This window comes from Lampetra planeri, chromosome 54 (genome assembly GCF_965212315.1).
Source record: "Lampetra planeri chromosome 54, kcLamPlan1.2.h2, whole genome shotgun sequence".
NCBI lineage: Eukaryota > Metazoa > Chordata > Hyperoartia > Petromyzontiformes > Petromyzontidae > Lampetra > Lampetra planeri.
This window is the reverse complement of record NC_136160.1, coordinates 5,697,415-5,717,534: the sequence shown is the minus strand read 5'-3', so window position 1 is coordinate 5,717,534 and position 20,120 is coordinate 5,697,415. Positions and strand designations below refer to the sequence as shown.

The 20,120-nt window shown below is 54.1% G+C and overlaps 1 protein-coding gene across 1 annotated transcript in view; it reads left to right on the top strand.

Moving 5' to 3' along the window:
- LOC144735169 (uncharacterized) overlaps positions 1–20,120 on the top strand; it is a 189,509-nt gene that overhangs the window by 93,177 nt on the left and 76,212 nt on the right. The window contains exons 3-4 of the mRNA XM_078617614.1: positions 4,325–6,432; positions 13,483–13,529. Coding sequence (XP_078473740.1) covers positions 4,371–6,432; positions 13,483–13,529 — 2,109 coding nt within the window. The 5' untranslated portion in view covers positions 4,325–4,370. The remainder of the gene's footprint in view (positions 1–4,324; positions 6,433–13,482; positions 13,530–20,120) is intronic.

The window sequence follows — 20,120 nt, the reverse complement described above, 5'->3', positions numbered from 1 at the left end:
TCGCCATGCCGACGCGTTGTCTGCGCTCGCCCGCACGCATTGCCTGTCGCACGTGCGGGCGCAGGAGGCAACAAAAGCAGCGGCTCGTTTGTTTTCCGCGATCGTTTCTCAGTCAGCCATCCACGGGGGGACCCTCCTTGACATCTTGAACGTTGCCGATTCCCGGCTCGGATGACGAACGCGCGCAGAGAGAAGGCTTTGCGGGGATCCCTGCCGCCTGACTTTGACCACGCCCTCCGCCCACAATGCCTCGCTGTCACCTCTGCACTGCGGACGGGTGCAGCGCTGTCTGCAAGCCACCCGACTGTCAATTGGAATTGAAGAGTGATTTTGACCATCAGGAGAGTGTGGGACAGCAGGGGGAGCCACGATAGAGACCCCACAGGTGGTGACGCAAGGCCGCACCGTTGGCCCAGGGCAGGGCAGGGCCCCTTCAGCGTTCATCGCGTGGACCAAAGCGGGGTGCCGCACGCAAGGCCGTCGATCGCAACCACGGACGCTCGATTAGTTCCCACGACGCCTTAAGACCGGGAATCGGCACGCGAATCAAATGCGGTTCCGGGCATCGGCGAGTAGACGCCATTTGGCTGTCGGATACGGCTCGGGTCAAAGGGGTCGGCGTTTGATGAAAGCTAGCGGGAACCCCAGTGACACCTGCGAAAGTTTTTTTTTTCTCACAGGTTGTTCAGCTCCGTGGCTGTCGACCAGATTGTTGGACAGATTACAGGGGACGTTACACGGGTGGACAAATGGATGAATTGTGCGCAAACTCGGTCGTACGCAAAACTTTAACAAAGCGCCAATGTATAAACAAAAATAACCGCGACAGTTAAACATTGTACAAGGTACGGATGAATCGCAAATCATTACGAACAATTGCGAATTATTGTCGTTTGTTAAGGCTTTCCCAACTCGTCTTGTTCCGGAGATTTGTCCCTCCGTCCGTATGTAACTTGGGGGTGGAGGGGGGTTCACGATGACTCGTACTGATGAACCAATGTGAGCGAACTTTCAGGGTAAAGTTGCATCGCCATTAGGGAAGCACCCGAGAGAAAACCGGCCACGTTGATCGGAGCGTTATCGCTCCCAGAACATGGAAACTGAAAACACGCAAAGTGATTATTTAAAAATGCACACACGCACGTCGGAAAGCATTATGTACTCAATACCTCTGCACCAATTTTTTTTTACAATTTTATCCCAGTTGCACCATTGCATTGCACCATCATGTCGCGAAAATTAATTCGGACCTCTGAGTAGCACGGTTGGCTATGTATGGTGCAAAAGAAGTTCGACATACATACATGCGAGAGAATGGCCCACGAAAGCAGATAACACAGAGCTGCCTCTGAGGTCCTTTCAAGTGGCCTCTGCTCCACAGAATAGGGGGGGGGGGGGGCAGCACTTTCCCACCAGCAAATAACGGGACACAAAATTGGGGCTCTTCACTCAACGCTCGTCAGTTCTCATCGTCGGTCTGACCATCGCGTGACCGTCAAGTCGTGTGATGGTCACGTCTCAAGGAGCATTCAACCATCGCGCAAACTCCGGTCATCCTCGCAGCAGCGGCTTTTGGCTGGCCGTCGAACCAAGACGGTCACCGTCTTGGTTCGACGGCGCTTTTGGATGCGCTTCTGCGGCCGTCTGGAACGCTCTTTTTTCCGATGTTAGAAAGCCCCTGGGAGCGATGCACTTTTACATCCAGATTGAAAACGAACCGCTTTTTTCTGTTTAGTCCGTTGTCCTTCCCCCCGCACCTCCGATTCGCGCACGGTTGGCTACGTATGGTGCGAAAGAGGCGCATCTGGAAAGCGTGTGATAGATAACTAAGTCGTCGTTTGGCGTTGTTGGAGGCGTCCCGGTGGCTTGCGCACGTTGGCCCGCGCCCCGCCCCCTTCCACCGTCCTCCACGAGTCGTTCGGCCCACCTTTTGTCAGCTGCGACCGATGGCGCATTAGCCGCGTCATCGATTTTCAATCATTAACCCTCGGCCGCGCGTTCCCCCGCCAAAGCTAAAGCGCCCGCCGGAATTGTCCTTTGGCGCGCGGCGTTTTTTAAAATTTGCTTGCCGAAACCGCCAACGCGGGCTCCTCCGTGTCGACGCGGCTGCACCGCGGATCCGGTGAAATTGACCGCCGAGGTTTATTTCCAAGTTCGACGGGGGAAGAGATTTTTTTTCTTTCTCTGCAACGGCGCGGATGAGCGAGGGGGGGGTGGAGAGGGGAGGAAGGGGTTAACGCCGATCGACTCCTCAAAAAATGAACTGGCGGTGCGGGGTTCGCATGCGCTTCCACGCGGCCCTCTTGTACCGCGCCGCGCCAATATCGACGCCACGCTCTCTCGCCTCTCCCCCTCGCCTCTCTCTGTGCGTGTGTGTGTGCGTGTGCGCGTGTGCGCGCGCGTCAGAGGCCCTCGTTAGCGGCCGCCCTAAGTGCCGGCTCGATACTTCCTAAGCGGTTTGTTTTGCACAATATCAATGGTGACATGGAAGAGCGTATCAATTTACGGGGGCCGTGTTGCCAAATGTTATTAAGTCAACTCCGATAATAAGTGTGAGCTTACGCCCCCCCCCACTCTTTGTCAGGGAGTTGTGGGCGGGTTAGGGGTTGGGGGGGACAGTGGGAGGTGTGTGTGTGTGTGTGCGCACTACGAACCTGGAGACACAAGTTTGATTCCCTCTCACGGACAACACCAGCGACGATTATCTGAATCGCTCCTGGGCCTCCGCTAGGTCGTGGGTTCAATTCCGACCCTGACGCCTGCTGTGTATTTGGAGTTTGCGTGTCTCTCTCTCTCTCTCTCCGTGTGGTATTTTTCTCCGGGTCCCCATCCACACTGAGAATCAACGTCACGCGTTTAGAGTGTATGGCTGCTGTGCATTTCCACGTGGTGATGATGAGCCACTTTGTTGGGCTATCATGTGGTCGCTGCGGAAAAAAGCTACATAGCTCGGTGGGCCTTACTTGGTCAAATGAAATTAATTTAGTTTAAGTTTAGCTTCGTTGATTTTCCGCGGTCGTTTCTCTTCCCAAGAATTGGTTTGGTGGCTTGGCCGTTGAACGTTCACGCCGCCACGCTCCCGGGAGAGAGCGGGCGGCCTTGGTGCCCCCGTCGCGTGCGCGCGACTTGAGTTAGTCTTGAAATTTGTCCCCGTCGGTCGTGATCAGTCCGCTGCTGGATGAAGGCCTCCCCCTCCAAGTCGCTCGCCTTCCTTTGATTGCACTGGTCAACACACTTTTTCTGGCATAAGGTATTCCAACGGTTTTAAGGTAATTTTGGGGTGCTGATTCCAAATCGGGCATCATATATCAAATATTGCATTTTCAATAAAAACTGCAGAAGAAAAATATTAAATAAATGTGGATATCTACATAAAATTATATTATAAACACACTAGACTAAAAATACAGCACTACATTTTAACACAGTCACCGACTCGCAACAACTTGCAATCATAAGTGACAGAGTTAATTTCGGGTAAAATCAATGAAAATGGGGTATGCCGATCGCATAAAAATGAGATGTGATAGAGCAAATTTGAGATCAGATTTGGAATCGGCACCCTGAAATTAGTTGACCAGTGTTATTTTACGGTCCCCTCAAACCTGCCACTCAGGAGTTAATCTCATGAAGTGTACCGTCCTAGCGACTTAGCATCATCATCCATCATCATCATCATCGGTCATGTTTATCCACTGCTGGATGGAAGCTTTCCCACGCCATCCGCCAACCGGTCCATCTCGCCTCCTTGCGTCTCGAGCCAACTTCACCGCTCCGTCTCCACGGCGGTCGGATGCGTTCCGTTCTTTGGCTGCCGTTGGCTCGCCGGCCTCGTCCCGTCGATCGGCATCATCATTATCCCTGTTTCGCGATGGTGTTCCGTCAAAGCCCGGAGTCGATCAGCATAGTGTTTGATATGTTTCTTCACGGTCAAAATTGTCTCTGCCCCTGTGTGTGTGTTCTGTTAATCATCTGATCGTTATCTGAAATATGGTTGATGTTTTTTTAAAACAAATAACAACGTGTTCTTGGTTCTTTCGGTAAAGTCACGTAGAAGGGAAGTAATAAAATAATAAAAATAAAACATAATAAAATAATTCTCACGACGTTTCGGCTACAACGCAAGCAAGACGGCTGCTTGCGTTGTAGCCGAAACGTCGTGAGAATTATTTTATTTTATTATGTTTTATTTTTATTATTTTATTACTTCCCTTCTACGTGACTTTACCGAAAGAACCAAGAAGATGAATCTCTGCAGTCACGAAAGCTTTAAATCGAAAAATAACAACGTGCACGTTGTCTTCTCTTGTCGGTCGTGCCGCAGGTCCTCTGGGCATTTTCTGAAATGAGAATCCTCTTTGCCGGTCTCCATGGATGCCCACGATTCGCTCAGCAGCGGAGAGGGCGGCCCTAGGAAGCCAATCGCGGAACTCCCTCGCGGTCACGTGACCTCAGACGACGACGACGATGATGCCATCGCCATGGAGGGCGGTGGCGCCGCCGCCCCGGTCGCCCCGGTGGTGATGTCATCCGAAGAGGAAGAAGAAGAGGAGGAAGAGGAGGTGGAGGAGGAGGAAGACGACGAAGACGACGACGACGACGACGACGTCAACGAAAATGGAAATGGCGACGGGGACAAACCGGCTACCGACGCTCGAAATCCGGAACGCCCGGAAACTCCGAAATCCGTATCCGGCGATCACCTGGAAGCTGCTTGCGCCGCGCCCTCGGACGCCGCCCGCCGCGCCCACTCGCCGAGGGAAACGAGGAGCGGCGGCTCGGACGCCGACAGCGCCCCAGACGAGACGGGCGCTTCCGGCCCCGCGGACTCCGTCGTAAGAGACCGGCGCTCGGAACTTTCCAGAGAGAACGCGGCGGCGGCGTCCTCGTCCTCGTCGTCCTCGTCGTCGTCGTCGGCCGCTTCCGTCGCGGCGCCGGCATCGGACGATCCTGGCGGCGCGACGGCGGCGCCGAACTCGGACGCCGAACCGTACACGCAGGTGCTGGACTCTTCGCAATTCGCGTCGCTGCTGCGCGCGTGGCAGGGCCAGAGCTGGGCCTACCGGGGCAGCCCCCTGGCGCAGCTGCTGAGCCCCGTGTGCAACGCGTACGAGCTCTACAGCGTGCGGCCGGTGCGCGCCGACGGTAGCGGCGCCGGCGCCGCCGAGCCGCTGGACCTGTCGGAGTTTGACGACGTGGGAGTGGCGGACGTGAAGAGCCGCCCCGTGCTCATGTGCTTCCCGTGCGAGCTCACGTTCGGGCACACGCGCTCCTTCGTGTCGCACGCCGCCCACGACCACGCCGTGGCGCTCAACGCCGAGGAGCGCCGGCTGCTGACCGACAAGCGCACGTCCGCCATCGTGCAGATGCGCGACGACGGCGGCGGGGAGGGGCGGCACCAGCAGAGGCCGCTCGTCAGCTTCCTGCGGCCCCGGCGGAGGGCGGCGGCCAAGGAAGGCTGCGACGTCGCGGGCCGGGAGGTGCCGTCGCCGGCGTCCGAGTCGGCGGCGCCGGCGCCGGCCGCGTCGGAGGACGGCCGGCTCTCCCCGGACGCCGGTTCCCGCTTGTCGGAGCTGGTGCCTCGGCTGGGCGCCGTGTACGGGGGCGACTCGACGGACCAGTCGGATGCGGAGCTGAGCGAGCCGGACGTGGAGCTCGTGGAGCCGGGCGATCACCAAAGAGGCGGCGGCGCCGCGACGCGGTGCGGTCGGGACGCCGAGCCGGGGCGGGCCACGGCGGAGCGAGTCGACTCGCCTGACTCCACGAGCGTGAGCAGCGCGGAGAGCGCCGGTTCGGCCGCGGAGATGGAGCCGGGCGACGAGGCGGCTTCCAAAGCCGGCGAGGCTGACGCAGCGGCGGGAGGGGGAAGTACCGATCCGGCGGTGGCAACGGCGGCATCGGCGGTTTTCCCCTTGCGCGAAGCACGCGACTATTCCAAAGATGACGACGAGAAGGATGACGAGGAGGAGGAGGAGGACGAGGAGGAGGAGGATGCGGCGATGAATTCAGGCGTTGCGCCCCCAGCGCCGGACATCGGCGAGGGAGCCGGCGGGTCGCGCGTCTGCGCCGACGAACCGAACGCGAAGGAGAGCGCCGACCGCCCGGGGTTCGGCTTCCACGGTGCGGCGCGGCCACCGAAGGCCGGCAGGTCGCTGGTGGCAGGTGGCGTCGGCGCCGGTGCTGCTGCTGCTGCCGGTGGTGTTACCGTGGCTGCCGGTGGCTGCGGCGGGCGCTACTCCTGCAAGGTTTGCTCGTTCTCAGCCGCGTCCAAAGAGGCGCTCATCGCCCACATGCAGTCGGACGAGCACCTGCTGAGCCTGCGCCAGCAGCAGGCGGCACAGCCGAGGGGCGGCGGCGGCGGCGGCGCCAACGAGGAGGGGGAGCAGCGAGGTGCCGGACCGGGGAACGTCGCACGGCCAAACGCCAGGACAGGTGAGAGCCGCTAACAGTCGTTCATTCATTTGTGTATTCATTCGCTCATTCAATAGAGATCATATGCAGGTTTCGCTCGCTGTATGCGGGATCGGTTCGTGCGATTCCGTGCTGTATACGCAGCTGCTAACCTCTTTTTTTTTTCCCCCCAGAATTCACTGTGTTACGTGGTTTTAATTCACTCTACATGCGGATATGCAGTCGGACATGGGACAGCTTTGTCTACTGTGTGTGCACTGTGTGTACTATGTCTACCGCACGTGTATTGCTCATGTACTGTGTGTGTGCTGCGTGTGTACTGTGTACTTTACGTGTACTGCGTGTGTGTTGTGTGGACTGTGTACAGTGTTGTATGTTTATATCGTAGTCTCGTGGTAATTAATTGATGGTGGAGGGATTATCGCACCCGTCCAGAGCCCCCGTTTAGCCACTGTGGTGGTCACAGACGCCATGAGGGGAGAGGCCAATGGGCATTGGCACTCCCCCCATAGCAATGTCCACGACAGTGTTGCCCGTCCGGCACCGCAAGTAGGTAGGGGGTCATTCGACCCATGGCACCTGGGTCTGCCCCGTGACCTCCTGCCAGCGGGCGTTCGACACTTCACGTGGCCTCAAAGTGCACTTGGCCTGGCACAAGCGTCGTGGTGACGTCACCGCCACTTAGTGGCGAATGGCGGTTGTTGTTGTTGTGTACAGTGTGCGTACCGCGTGCACTCAGTGTGTACCGCACTACTCGGCAGGCAGCGTTTTGCTTTGTGCGCCTTTTTTTTTTAGAATGCATCTACCACTCCTACTCTGACCTCACAGCGAGGGTGTTTACATCGCGTCTGTCAAATCGGTCGTCTGGTAACCACGAGTCTCCAACGACCAGCGCAGTGTCAACCCCCCCCCCCCTGTCCCCCCTCGCCCCCCCTGCAAAGGCTTCCTGAGGGCCGTGCAGATGTCGTGGCCTTCAATCGTCAGGGCAAGCGAGAGCCAGCTTAACGCAACCAGCGGTGTGGGTGTCCCAATTAGCACGGCCTCCGTCTAATCCACGTCCGTCGGTCGGAGGGTTGTGGGGCTTGCGTGACCACGATTTTTATTTACTTGTCGTAGTCTCGCTTATTTATTATGACATTTCCCGCCCGCCCATCCCCCCCCCCCCACAACCGGCGATAGCGACGGGGAAAGTTGCGCAGGCGGATGGCGTCGGCTCGCAGAGCTCGGAAGCAAGCGACGTCGTAGACGGATTTCGGTGTCGTCTGCGTGGCGGCGATATTGAAGCGCTTGGACCGAGGCGGTGACGAGTGGGGCTCTAACCGGGGGGGGGGGGGGGGGGAGGGACATTGATGCCGAACAGGACAGGGTCCGACACTGGGCAATCCTGCAGGACACCCAAACCGACCAGGCAAATGTCAGATTTGCAGGGCATCCTTCGCGACGGACTGTTTACGCTTCTCCAAATAAGATCTGAACAGGTGCATTCGTTTCATGTCCGGTGTATTCGTCGGGTTTTTTCCCCCGCATGTTTGATCGGTGCGTTGGCACACTCTTTCACTTTCGCCGATTAACTAATTGGGCCCATTCACACATCAATTGCTTCATTCATTGACGCGGTAATTAACTTGCCCTTCATTCATTTCACTCTTTGATTACATCATGCGTGCATCGAATAATCCATTGGAACAATCATAACCGAGCCATTCATTGATACACGAATTAGTGAATTGAGCACATTCATCAATTAATTAGCTCATTAATTGAGAAACGTGAGCATTCATTCAAACAGTCATTAACGCGCCCGTCCCGTTCATTCACGCCCGTTTTTGTGCAACCTCGCCCAACTTCCTTCACCCCTCCATGAGCATCGATCCGTCAACTCTTAATCAGCTGATTTTATTCATTAAGTCACCCCAGCCCGCTCGTTCATTCATTCGTGGGCCCATTCACGCGTTGTCGATCGCGCACCCACCCAGCTGCATTGTTTACGTTATTTATAAATGTGTCGTAACCCTCCACCACCCGACACGGCCAATCAGTAAAAAAGTGTCACGTTGACAAAAGACAAATAGTTCACTGCTTTAGCCCACCGGTGTGTTGAAGCGTGAAACCACAACATTTAACAATTTTTGAGTAGGAGGGTTACGACACATTTATAAATAACGCGATCTAAACCCAAAAACGTTGATTATGGATAATATTGGTCGCGAAAGCCTACGTGTTAAACTGCATTGTTTACCTCGCACGTCCTCCGCACCCGCGGGGAACTTGGCCGGCGGGTTACGATGGCTTGCGGCGATCGGTGGGCGCGTGGCGACGCGTCGTCGCGACCAGGAGGAACGGCGCGACAGGCTGCGTGCGCGCTCGGAGCAATGGGCGCAGCGGTGGTCTGTATCGGCGCAGAGAGAGGTTGGTGGTGGAGGGGGCGGTGGTGGGAAGAGATTAAAGGGCAGAATGTGGCCTTGTCGATTTGCCGGGCGCAGACAACAAGTGGAGTCGTCTTCTGCTCTCCCAAACGCCTCGTGTTTATTCTTAACGTAGAGGGACAGACCGGAGCGTCGCGTCGGCTCGGTTTGCAGCGACGTCTCTCCACTAGGAACTGTTTTTATTTTGCCAGGCAAGGCCCAACTGACCTGGCCGCAAGTGATATCCCAACAAAGTGGCTTATCACGTGAAAATGCACAGCGGCCGAATACTCTCGGCGCGCGACGTCGATTCTGAACGTGGAGGGAAAAAGCGGAGGACCCGGAGAAAAATCCACGCGACCAAGGGGAGAGAGAGAGAGAGACACCGCAAACTCCAAATATCTAACGGGAATTAGCGTCGGGATCAAACCCACGACCTCCGCTAGACTAGGCGAGGTAGTTAACATCTCCTGGCCACCGTCTCGATCCGGTAAACCACACTTGGGAGCATATTTTACTCGCAGAATATTTAACGAAAATAAAACAACCCCGTTCACGGTTAAGGAATTCTGCGGCTGTTTTTTTTTCCGGGGGGTTATGTAATTTGTGGAGGTTTTTTTTGACTAGCGGAGGGGAAACGACCGCGGCGTCGTTTGGCCGCTTTGTGTTTTGTTTGCCCGCCCGCCCCGTATAAATCATCGGGGCCGCTCCCGGGTGGACGATTGCCGCGTTTTTAAATCCGCACATCGCGTTCCCGAGTTTTTTTTTTTCCACGCAAGTGGAATTTAATTACGCGTGCTTACGATTTGCATAATAGAGAACTAAATGGTGAAGTAGTAGTGGGGGGTAACGATGTTAACGATGTTAACGGCGGTGAAGCAATCCCGCCTGAGTGCAGCGTTTGGTTTCGAGGTACTCGAAACGAGGCCGTGCCGCCGATTAGGCCGCCCGACGAAACGGTTTTTATGCCGTAAATAAATTAATTTAATCTGTCCTCTTTTTCGCGGTCCCCACCCCGCCCCCCGCCGGCCTTCCACACAATACACCCCAAGGATCTTCTCTCCCGATCATCCGGCCGAAAATAGCGCGGCGGCGGCGGGCAGTCGCCGCGTAACATTAAAAAAAAGAAACCACCCCGTTGATTAATTGCGTTTAAATACTTTTGTAACCCGAGTCACGGAGAGCCGAGCCGACGGCGGGGCACGAGCGGCTGGCCCCCGCGTCCGCGTGGCCTGGCTCGAATTAAAGCGACGAACGGCGACGCCGGGATCGCAATCAGGGATCGTAATCAGGGCTCTCTCCGCCCGTTCCCCCGACCCCCCCCCCCACGCCGATCCTTGGACGGCCGTCTTTTTTTCCCCAATCGCCGCCTTCCTGCGGTCGCCGTCGCGTCCCGCGTCCGCTTGTCTGCTCTCTCCACGCTGGCGGAAGGCCGCCACCACCCCCCCCCCCATCTCGCTCTAATCTGCAGGATATTTGGTCAACTCTCTTCCACACTTGCCGAAGCTCCTCAAAGACGTTGGGAGTGCTCGCTTCTCACCCGGCCGCCCATCGGTGCCGCTGGACGGACAGAGCCGGGAGGAATTTAAGAAACGGGAGATGGAATGGAACCGGCGACCTCTTAGATTGCAAAAACTCCAGTGTGCTGCTAACCATTACAGCGCTGTGGCAGTTACTTATTATTATAATCTTGCAACAGCTGAGAGGGTCTCCGTTTACCGCGCTATAATTGACCGTGGCACCTTGGCTCTAGCCAGCGCCGGGGTTAATTTTGAAGAGGGCTAAAGCCCCCCCCACCCCCTGCCATCCGCCCCCCCCCACTTTTCTACCCCTCCCACACCCGTTCAATCCTGTCCCCATTCGTTCACCTTTTTCGGTTTTGTCGCGCAGAAATGAAACTAGATCTGCGGCCGTGGGTTCGCGCGCGGAACATCGATCGCCCTGCCCCGTTATCGCTTCGCCTGAGCGCGTGCGTGCGTGCACGTGCGCGCGTGCCCGTCTTATTCCGCGCCGTACGAAGCCAACCGAGCTCGCCGGGAACTAAGCCACGGGTTGAGATGGGGCTGGGGGGGGCGGTCAGAGACGTCGCTCGCCGTCGCTCGCGTGGAGGCCGGGATACCTGACGTGCGTCGTTTGAAAATGAGCGCGTCCGTAAAAAAATCTTAATTCTTGAGAGTTGGGCATGACTCACCCGATGAAACCCCCCCCACCGCGCACCCCCCAACGATTGTGAGGAGCCGTATAACAACACTGAGATTTTTGCTTGGCGTTCCAAAGTGGAGTGGCTCACTGATGAGGCCTCAAGCTGCCTCTCGTAATGGCTTTTTCCTGGAGGCTTTCTGAGCAAATAATAATGATGACGATAATTCATCTGCGCGGGGAATGAAAACGACCTCGCTAAAACCTTCTTTTAATCAATGTTTTAATACAATTTCAATTTCTGAAATGTCCGAGTGGATGTCGTTACGCAACGAGACGCGCGCTCTTTTTCAGACGACGCTTCCCACGCGCGACGCCGCCGCCGCCGCCTTTCCAATTCGTTTAAAAAAAAAAAACGTAATTTGCCAGCGACCCACATTCCTTGCAATAATATCGGCTGTCCTTTATGATGATGCCGGAGCATTTTTTTTTTTCAAATAAATATTGGAAGACCTCGTTAAGAGAGTCGTCCAAGTCAATTAGCGGAGGTTGGGGGGTAGTGGTGGGGGGGGGGGGTGAGGGCTGTGAGTCGATGTAGCGTCGTGCGGTCAATCGCGCTCTCCCCGTGTTTTCGATCACCCGGTCGTTTTTTTTCTGTCCCCTATCTTTCTTTTCTCCCCGAAACCGATAAACCGTCGCGGCAATAATAAACCAAAACTAATCGCTTTCTCCATTGCGGTAATGGGAGGTCATGCGGCTGGGGGACCACGGAGCGGTGGCGGTGGGCTTAACGGCCGTATCCCGCACGCAAAATAATAAAGAAGTGTTCCAGTCGCAAATTAAAAACGACATACAGACCCCCCCCCCCACCCCCCCCCTCCCCCCGTCGCTAATGGGGTTTGATTAATCGTCCCTTTCCGTGAAAAAAAAAACAATTTCTATCTCACCGCAACGAAGCCAATTACGCAAAAATTAGCAATTTCCATTGTGTGTCTCAGTCGAGTGTTGATTAAAGCCACCGCCGCGAACTCGGCTCGTCACACCGATGCCCCCTCCTCCGCCTCGACCGCGTTCGGCAAAGCTTGTCGCCGCGCTCGGCGCCCGTGGGGGAGGTCGCGCTCTCAGGGTGTGTGGGCACTTTGAGCGTCTGGTTTCCGCGCGTTGATTCGCGGCGACGGAACGAGGGTCGCTGTCCGGAAACTGGATTGGGGTGTGGCAGAGGAGTCGTCGTCGTTGTTGTTGTTTGTTGTTGTTTGTTTGTTGTTGTTTGTCATTGTGGTTGTTGTCGTCGCGGTTGTCATTGTTGTTTGTTGTTTGTTTGTTGTTGTTGTCGTGGTTGTTGTCGTCGTCGCGATTGTCATTGTTGTTTTTTGTTGTTTGTCATTGCGGTTGTTGTCGTTGCGGTTGTTGTTGTCGTTGTTGTTGTTGCGGTTGTTGTCGTCGCCATTGTTGCGGTTGGTGTCGTCCCCGCGGTTGTCGTCGTCATTGTTGTCGTTGTCAACCTGCTGGGCAGAGAAGGCCGCCGCAATTCTCTTCCACTCCTTAGTTTCCTGCCCCGTTCCTGTCCGGTGAACCCTGTGACGTCGTCCCTCCGCTGCCACCTCTTAACGCAGTTTTCTTTCACCTGCCCAAAAATAGAACCCAGTAAACATGGAGCGTTCGGGTCAACGTCGGGCCGGTCAACGTCGTCGGTCTGACGTTGGATCAACGTTGGGTCCGTCAATGTTGGTCCGGCGTTGGGTCGACGTTGGTTCGATGTTGGTCTGACGTTGGCTCGACGTTGGGTCGACGTTGGGTCGACGTTGGGTCGACGTTGGGTTCGACGTTGGGTTCGACGTTGGGTTCGACGTTGGGTTCGACATTGGGTCAACATTGCGTCAACGTTGGTCCGATGTTAGGTTAACGTTGGGCCAACGGTTCCAACCACCTACCAACGTTGGCCCTCTATTGGTATGTTTACTGGGTTTTCTGTCTCCGCTCCGTAGCGGAGTCTCCCGCTATCGTGATGTGGCCTGCGCATTCTTACCCGGAGAAGCCTCTGCTGAAATCGTGGAGGCCTTTACTTTCGCCACATTTCTCCTCCGAGCCCTATGAATATAATTGGAGAAAATATTTCGCCGTCTCAAATTGGCGGACGGCAATCGTCGTCGGTATGACTTCGGGTGGCAAGGAGCGAACGCAAATGCTGGGATGTACAGCAAAGTCGGGTTCAAGATAAATATCACGGCCTTCATCCCTTGACGAATGGGTACATAACGCACAATAATCATGAGCGCCGTTGTGGAGAATGCAACTATGCGATGGGTCAATTGTGTGTTTATACCGCAAATAACAATTGACGAACGTGTTGAGTTTTATCATTTAAAAAAATTCTAACAGATAGGTCGTTGCCGACGACGACGAGGCTGCTGCGGTTGCCGCCGCCGACGAGGTCGCGCGCGAAGCCTCCGCGTCCTGACGCGCGTTGTGTTTGTGCGCGTGTGCGTGCGTGTGTGTGTGTGCGTGTGTGTCCGTTGTCGCTCCGCAGACTCTCCCAGTCCCGTCGACGGCGCCGCCCACCAAAGCCTGCTGCTGGTGAGTCTCTCGCTCGCACCCGCGGTGGTGACACCACAGTGACACCACGGGGGTCGCCGGTCCTCCAATGAACCCCCATCCACCCCCCCCCTACGATCGCGACCCAAGGCGTTAATCCCCCCCCCCGACTCCCGCGTGAAAAGAATCGACGTTCTAAGTTTGTCGTCGCGTACTTTGCGGCGGGTGGCGGACTGTGGCCCCAGCAGCCTTCACCGTGTCGTGATGGAACAAGGAAAAGCGTTAGGTAGCTATTCGGTAGGTGAAGCACGACTGAGTAGGTAACGACTCAGTAGGTAGCTACTCGGTAGGTGAAGCACGACTGAGTAGGTAACGACTCAGTAGGTAGCTATTCGGTAGGTGAAGCACGACTGAGTAGGTAACGACTCGGTAGGTAGCTACTCGGTAGGTGAAGCACGACTGAGTAGGTAACGACTCGGTAGGTAACGGCTTGCCGCAATTCCAAAAATTGTTGTCGAGGTTGGGGGTAAACATTTTTTCTTACTTCCTAACTATTTCAAAAAAACGATGAATATCGTATCGCCTGTACGTATCTGTCCCGTACGTTTATTCTGGTCCTCTCTCGCCCGTCCCATTAGGCCCCGAACGTGAGATTTGTGCGTGATCACGCTCGCTAGTTGCCTGCATTATCCATTCCTATCGACTTCTGCGTGCGCACGCGTGTGCGGGTCCCCACGCGTGCGTGGTAACACGCGGGTCTCGAGCATCCCAATTTGATCCATTAATCATTGCTCGTGCCGAGCACAATCCGCTTCTCGCCGTGAGAGGTGGAGAGGTGGGCGCAGGGAACGGGCGAAAAAAGCGTGCTCGCAGATAAAATCGACGAACCACTGCACGATCAAACGACGGATGAGCCGGGGGGGGGGGTCCTCTTTGGCTCACCCCCGCGGGCTGCGCCGAATGAGAATCGAAATATTGATTGGATCCTGGGAGGAATCCGATGAGCTGTGAAGCGCTTTTTCACCAATGCCGTGACGCTTTCAGGAGCTCACCGGCGTCGCTTGTTGTCGTTTAGTATTTTATTTTTTTAAGCGAAAGAGGCAAAGGCGCAGCCCTGCAATTGCTCGCTCACGTCGAGAGAGGTGGGAGTTACCCACACTTTACCCCGCCACACGCAACCTGACGGATTGTATTTGTTTTACGCGTACGTGCGGTGTGCAGTATCCCTCCGATTAGCACGGTTGGCTACGTACGGTGCGACAAGAAGTTCAACGTGCATACTAAAGCTATAAACTATTTTTATTTTATCGGGTGAGACTCACTGAGCTGTATAGCTCTTTTTCAGAAGTCACAAATGATAGCTCAACGAAGTGGCTTATGACGTGGAAATTTATAGCGGTCAAATGCTCTCTAAACGCGTGAAGTTGATTCTAAGTGTGAAGGGAAAAACCGGAGGACCCGGAGAAAAAATCCACATGGCCACGGGGAGAACAAGCAAAACTAACTATTGCCGGCGGGGCGGAGCGGTGGCGCAGCGGTTAACGCACTTGCCACTACGCTAAATGAAATGATTTTTGTATTTTTGTCCAGGTAAGGCCCACTGAGCTGTATAGCTCCTGTTTCAGAAGCGACCTGGCCACAAATGATAGCTCAACAATGTCGCACATCATCAGGTGGAAATTTATAGCGGTGGTCCAATATTCTAAACGAGTGAGGTTGTCTTCTTGGTTCTTTCGGTAAAGTCACGTAGAAGGGAAATAATAAAATAATAAAAAATAAAACATAATAACGTAAAAATTCTCACGACGTTTCGGCCACAACACAAGCAGCCGTCCTCAGGTGAAGTAACAGAGCTGTCGGAAAGACGGCTGTTTTTGTCGCTCATCATCATCGTGAGAATTTTTATTTTACTATTTCCCTTCTACGTGACTTTACCGAAAGAACCAAGAAGATGAGAATCCCTGCAGTCACGAAAGCTCTAAACGAGTGATGTTGATTCTAAATGTGGAGGGAAAAACCTGATGACCCGGGGAGAAATTAACGCGACCGCGTGGAGAGAGACACGCAAACTCCAAATATACAGACATCGTCAGGCTCCAGTCGAACCCACGACCTCCTGTATACGAGGCGAGATGGTTAACATCACACCTCCGTGGCTTCCCAAAAAAAAAAAACGTTTCAGCCCTGAGATGATTAACAACAATGTCCAGCGTAGGACCTCGGTAAAAAATAACAGGAAGTTACAGCAGCAATTAAATCATGAATAATGAGTAGCAAACACATTGGAGGAAAACAATAATGTGGGGGTGGGTGGTGGTGGTTGGGGGGGGGAATCTAAGAAACCTGCCCCCCCCGTTTTTTCAGCTGCCGCGCCGGGAGATTGAATTGAACCGGCTACCTCCGCACATCGGAGTCCAGTGGCGCCGCTAACCGTTTCGTCACCGCGGCGACGACGGCGGCCGTGTTATTTCTAGATTTGAAGCTTTCGTGACTGCAAGGATTCATACTCGTAGTTCTTTCGGTAAAGTCACGTAGGTAAAAAATGAAATAAAAATGAATAAAAATAAAATAATAAAAATCACGACGTTTCGGAGGCAACTCAAGTCTCCGTCATCAGGTGGGACCGTCACAGCCAGATTTGATGATCGTCACAGCCAGATTTGATGATCGTCACAGCCAGATTTGATGCAGCAAAGTTGGCTGATGACGGAGACTTGTGTTGCCTCCGAAACGTCATGATTTTTATTATTTTATTTTTATTTATTTTAATTTCATGTTTTACCTACGTGACTTTACCGAAAGAACTAAGAGTATGAGGCCTTGTTATTATTCATCGTCGGTTGAAGGGAACGCATCGTTGCCCTGTTTTGTTTAGGCGTCGTGATTTATTCATCTCTCGACATCGTTCCCGTTGCAAAATTTAGGGCGACGCCATCCTCGACGAAGAATATGAAGAAAAACGAAAATTCCCCGCTGCATTATTAAGTCGAGACGCTGAAAGTTTGATGGATCCCGAACGATTTCCTTGCGCCGGCGCCTGCGTTCCATCGCCTCTCGATCGGCGCTATGTGAATGTTTTAAGGACCGGCCACATCGATCCCGAAGCCGCCCTTCGCACCCTTATCGCGCTGATTATTGGGCCGCCTTTGAAGTCGGCCCGTCGACGGACGCTTGGGTTTGCCGCGCGTGGGTTTGCCGCGCGTGGGTTTGCCGCGCGTGCGTCTGTGTGTGCGCGCGAGCGTGCGTGCGTGCGTTTTCATCGTTTGGGGGCGTTTGACGTCGCCGTTACAAAAATGTCGTCGCCCTCCTGAGCGATCGCTGCCCCCTCCTCTTCGCGATCCGCCAACCCCGGCGGTGTTATTTTAGACCAGCGGTTTGTTGTTTACTGCAGCCTGTACCTCTTTGGTACTCGATCATTAAAAAATGTAGAATGTTAATAGATACATCGGGTTTGATGAGGTGAATCAAGTTGTTACGCGACCGTGCTTAATTCGTGTTTTTGATGATTTAGCGTCGAAAACAATCCGGCCATGTCTCGCACCCCCCGAAAGGGCATCTCGCACCCCCTTGGGGGAGTGCGGCGTTTGCATCCCAGGTTCAGAAGAAGGACCACTCTTTTAGACGCTCAACTTTTACGAGTGGGTCGAAAAGAAACACGAGCCTCGTTCAGAAAGACAGAAACGCCGAGTCTGGAAAAGGACGCGCTTGGGACATGGGAGGTTTTCGGAATTCTTCCTTTTCGGGCCCGAAATCTCTTGCCCGACTCGTTCCGATTTGGAGCTTGACGCCGTGGAGAAATGATGCGCAATGCAACGCAACGCGCAGCGCAACAGACACAACGCAACGCGCCAGGGACAGATATCGGTGTCTGCCGATTCCCGATGGGTATAGATCCCACCAGGAGAGGCGCGCGTGCTGTTCGCGATGTCCGCGCCTGCGTACCTGTGTGCGCGCGCTCGTGCGTTCGTATTCGAGAGCGGTGGCGCCGCAGTTAGCATGACGGACTACGGAACCGGTGACGTGGGTTCGAATCCCGCCCCCTCCCCCCCCGGCTCACATCGGTTTTTTCGGGGGAATTTTTTTTTTTTACAGCGTCCTGGAAAATGACATTGCAGAGCGCTAGTTCTTCGTCTGTTTTTTCTTTTATTGATTTTAATAGTTCCCAGTTATGTTCCACTGTCGGCAAACCATCTCGTGCGATTAAGATGCAACAAAAAAGAATGGCCATTCAGATTGATTCCCACAGCGAGGGATTCGCCACCAAGTGTCCGAGAAACAGCCCTGGAAGATGATGTCATGCAAATTTTTTTAAAAAATTGGAAACCAGTTCAACATCCATCTTGATCCACACTCGGAGCCACCCACGTTGCACACGCCCTGACAAAGTGTACGGGCCACGTGTCTCAAACCCACACCGGGTAAATTCTCAGTGCCCGGCTAATTCTCAATTAATTGAATGTGAAAGTTTTTGTCGTTTTTGCAGTCATCGGTGGCAAGGGCTGGAAAAGTTGCATGCGGGGGTGGGGGGTCCGAAGACTGGATCGGAATGACCGGGGAATCGAACTCAATCGGGCCGCGGGTTCATAGCGTCGCAGTGGCGAGGAGGTGTTAACTATACTCTTAGGTTTTTTCGGTAAAGTCACGTCGGTAAAATAATAATAATAAATGAAAATAACTCCATTAAATCACGATGTTTCGGAGGCAACACAAGTCTCCATCTTCAGGTGGGACCGTCACAGCTACATTTACTGTATCAAGTGATTAGTTGTGACGGTCCCACCTGAAGTCGGAGACTTGTGTTGCCTCTGAAACGTCGTGATTTAATTGAGTTATTTTCATTTATTATTATTTTATTTTATTATAAAAATTTTTACCTACGTTACTTTAACCGAAAAAACCTACGAGTATGAATCCTTGCAGTCACGAAAGCTTCAAATCTAGAAAGAGATGTTAACTACCTCGCCTGGTATACAGGAGATCGTGGGTTCGATCCTGACCCTGAGGATGCTTGTATATTTGGAGTTGGCATGTTCTCTCTCTCTCTCTGGGCGTGTAGATTTTTGTCCGGGTCCTCTGGTTTTTCCCTCCACGTTTAGAAACCTGCATTTAGGTTATTCGGGTGCTATAAATTTCCACGTGATAAGCCGCTTGGTTGAGTGATCATTCGTCATAGCCAGGACACGTCTGAACAAGAGCTATACATTTCAGTGGGCCTTACCTGGTAAAATAAAAAACATTGTTTAGTTTAGCGCAATAGCGAGTGCGTTAATCGCTGCGCCACCGCTCCCCCCCCGGCAATCGTTGGATAATGGAAACTAAATTGTTTTTAAGATGACGAAAGGAGAGAGGGGGGGGAAAAAAGTAACAAAATGCAAGAATACCTTCCTCTCCTTCGGCCGCCCGGCGCGCTGTCGCATATTTGCGGAGTGAGATACACTGTCCAGCGATCGGGGATTATGCATCTCGCGCAGGAATGTCGTTCGCTCTGATGCGCCCTCTTCTCCGGGGTTTCTGGGTAAGCAAGAAAATCCATGCATGGGGGGGGCCCTTACTTTTGAAACGTATTCATCATTATCACAATCATCACAATCATCACCATCAGCCGTGACCAGTCCACTGCTGGATGAAGGCCTCCCTCCCCACCAAGTTGCGTTGGTTGCCAGTTGCGGTCCCGCCATGCGACGATCGACCCCCAGCGTCCTGTCATCTTGCCCATAGCGACGTGTCCTGCCCACTACCCGCTTTTTTTGTTGTTCAGAGTCACGACGTCTTGAAAGCGCGTGGGTTTTTCTCCAATGAAACTAAAACTATGCCGTTCTTTTTTATTTGATCAGTTAAAGCCCACTGGGCAATTTAGCTCTTCTTTTTTTGTCAAAAGGCACCCGGCCACAAATGAAAGGTCAACGAAGTGGCTTATCACGTGGACATTTACAGCAGCCAAGTATTGTAAACACGTGTCAATTCTAAATGTGGAGGGAAAACCTGGAGGGCCAGGTGAAAAATCCACGTGACCACGCGTGGATGGGTGGATGGATGGGTGGGTGGATGGGTGGGTGGATGGGTGAATGGGTGGGTGGGTGGGTGGATGGGTGGATGGGTGGGTGGGTGGATGGGTGGGTGGGTGGATGGATGGGTGGGTGGATGGGTGGATGGGTGGATGGGTGGGTGGATGGTTGTGTGGTGGGGAGGGGATTTAAGAATCGTGCTTCGTGGCTACGACTGCCACACACCAGGAGGTGTGGATCGCAAGTCCAGCGCTCCGACCGTCACCCCAACCACGGCGGCCGTGCCCACGTGCTCGTTCGTGCTAAAGCCGTGACGGGCGCTGGAGAGGAGATCACCGCCAACGCCCCCCCCCACCCCCCCAGTGTGAGGTTTCCCTCGTTTCACGCTGCCCTCGCCGCACGTGGGGCACCACCCTCACGGGCGTTGGGCGTGCGGCCGTGTAGAGAGTTTGGCTGGCCGCTATAAATGCCTGCGCCATGGTAAGCCGCCACTCTTTAGAGCTGTGACTTGCGTTGGCCACGTCGCTTCTACTTGGTAAAATAAACAAATATATATAATGTACATTTATGCAGGTTGAACTTCTTCCGTACCGTACGTAACCAGTCGTGCTAATTGGAGGTGCGGGGG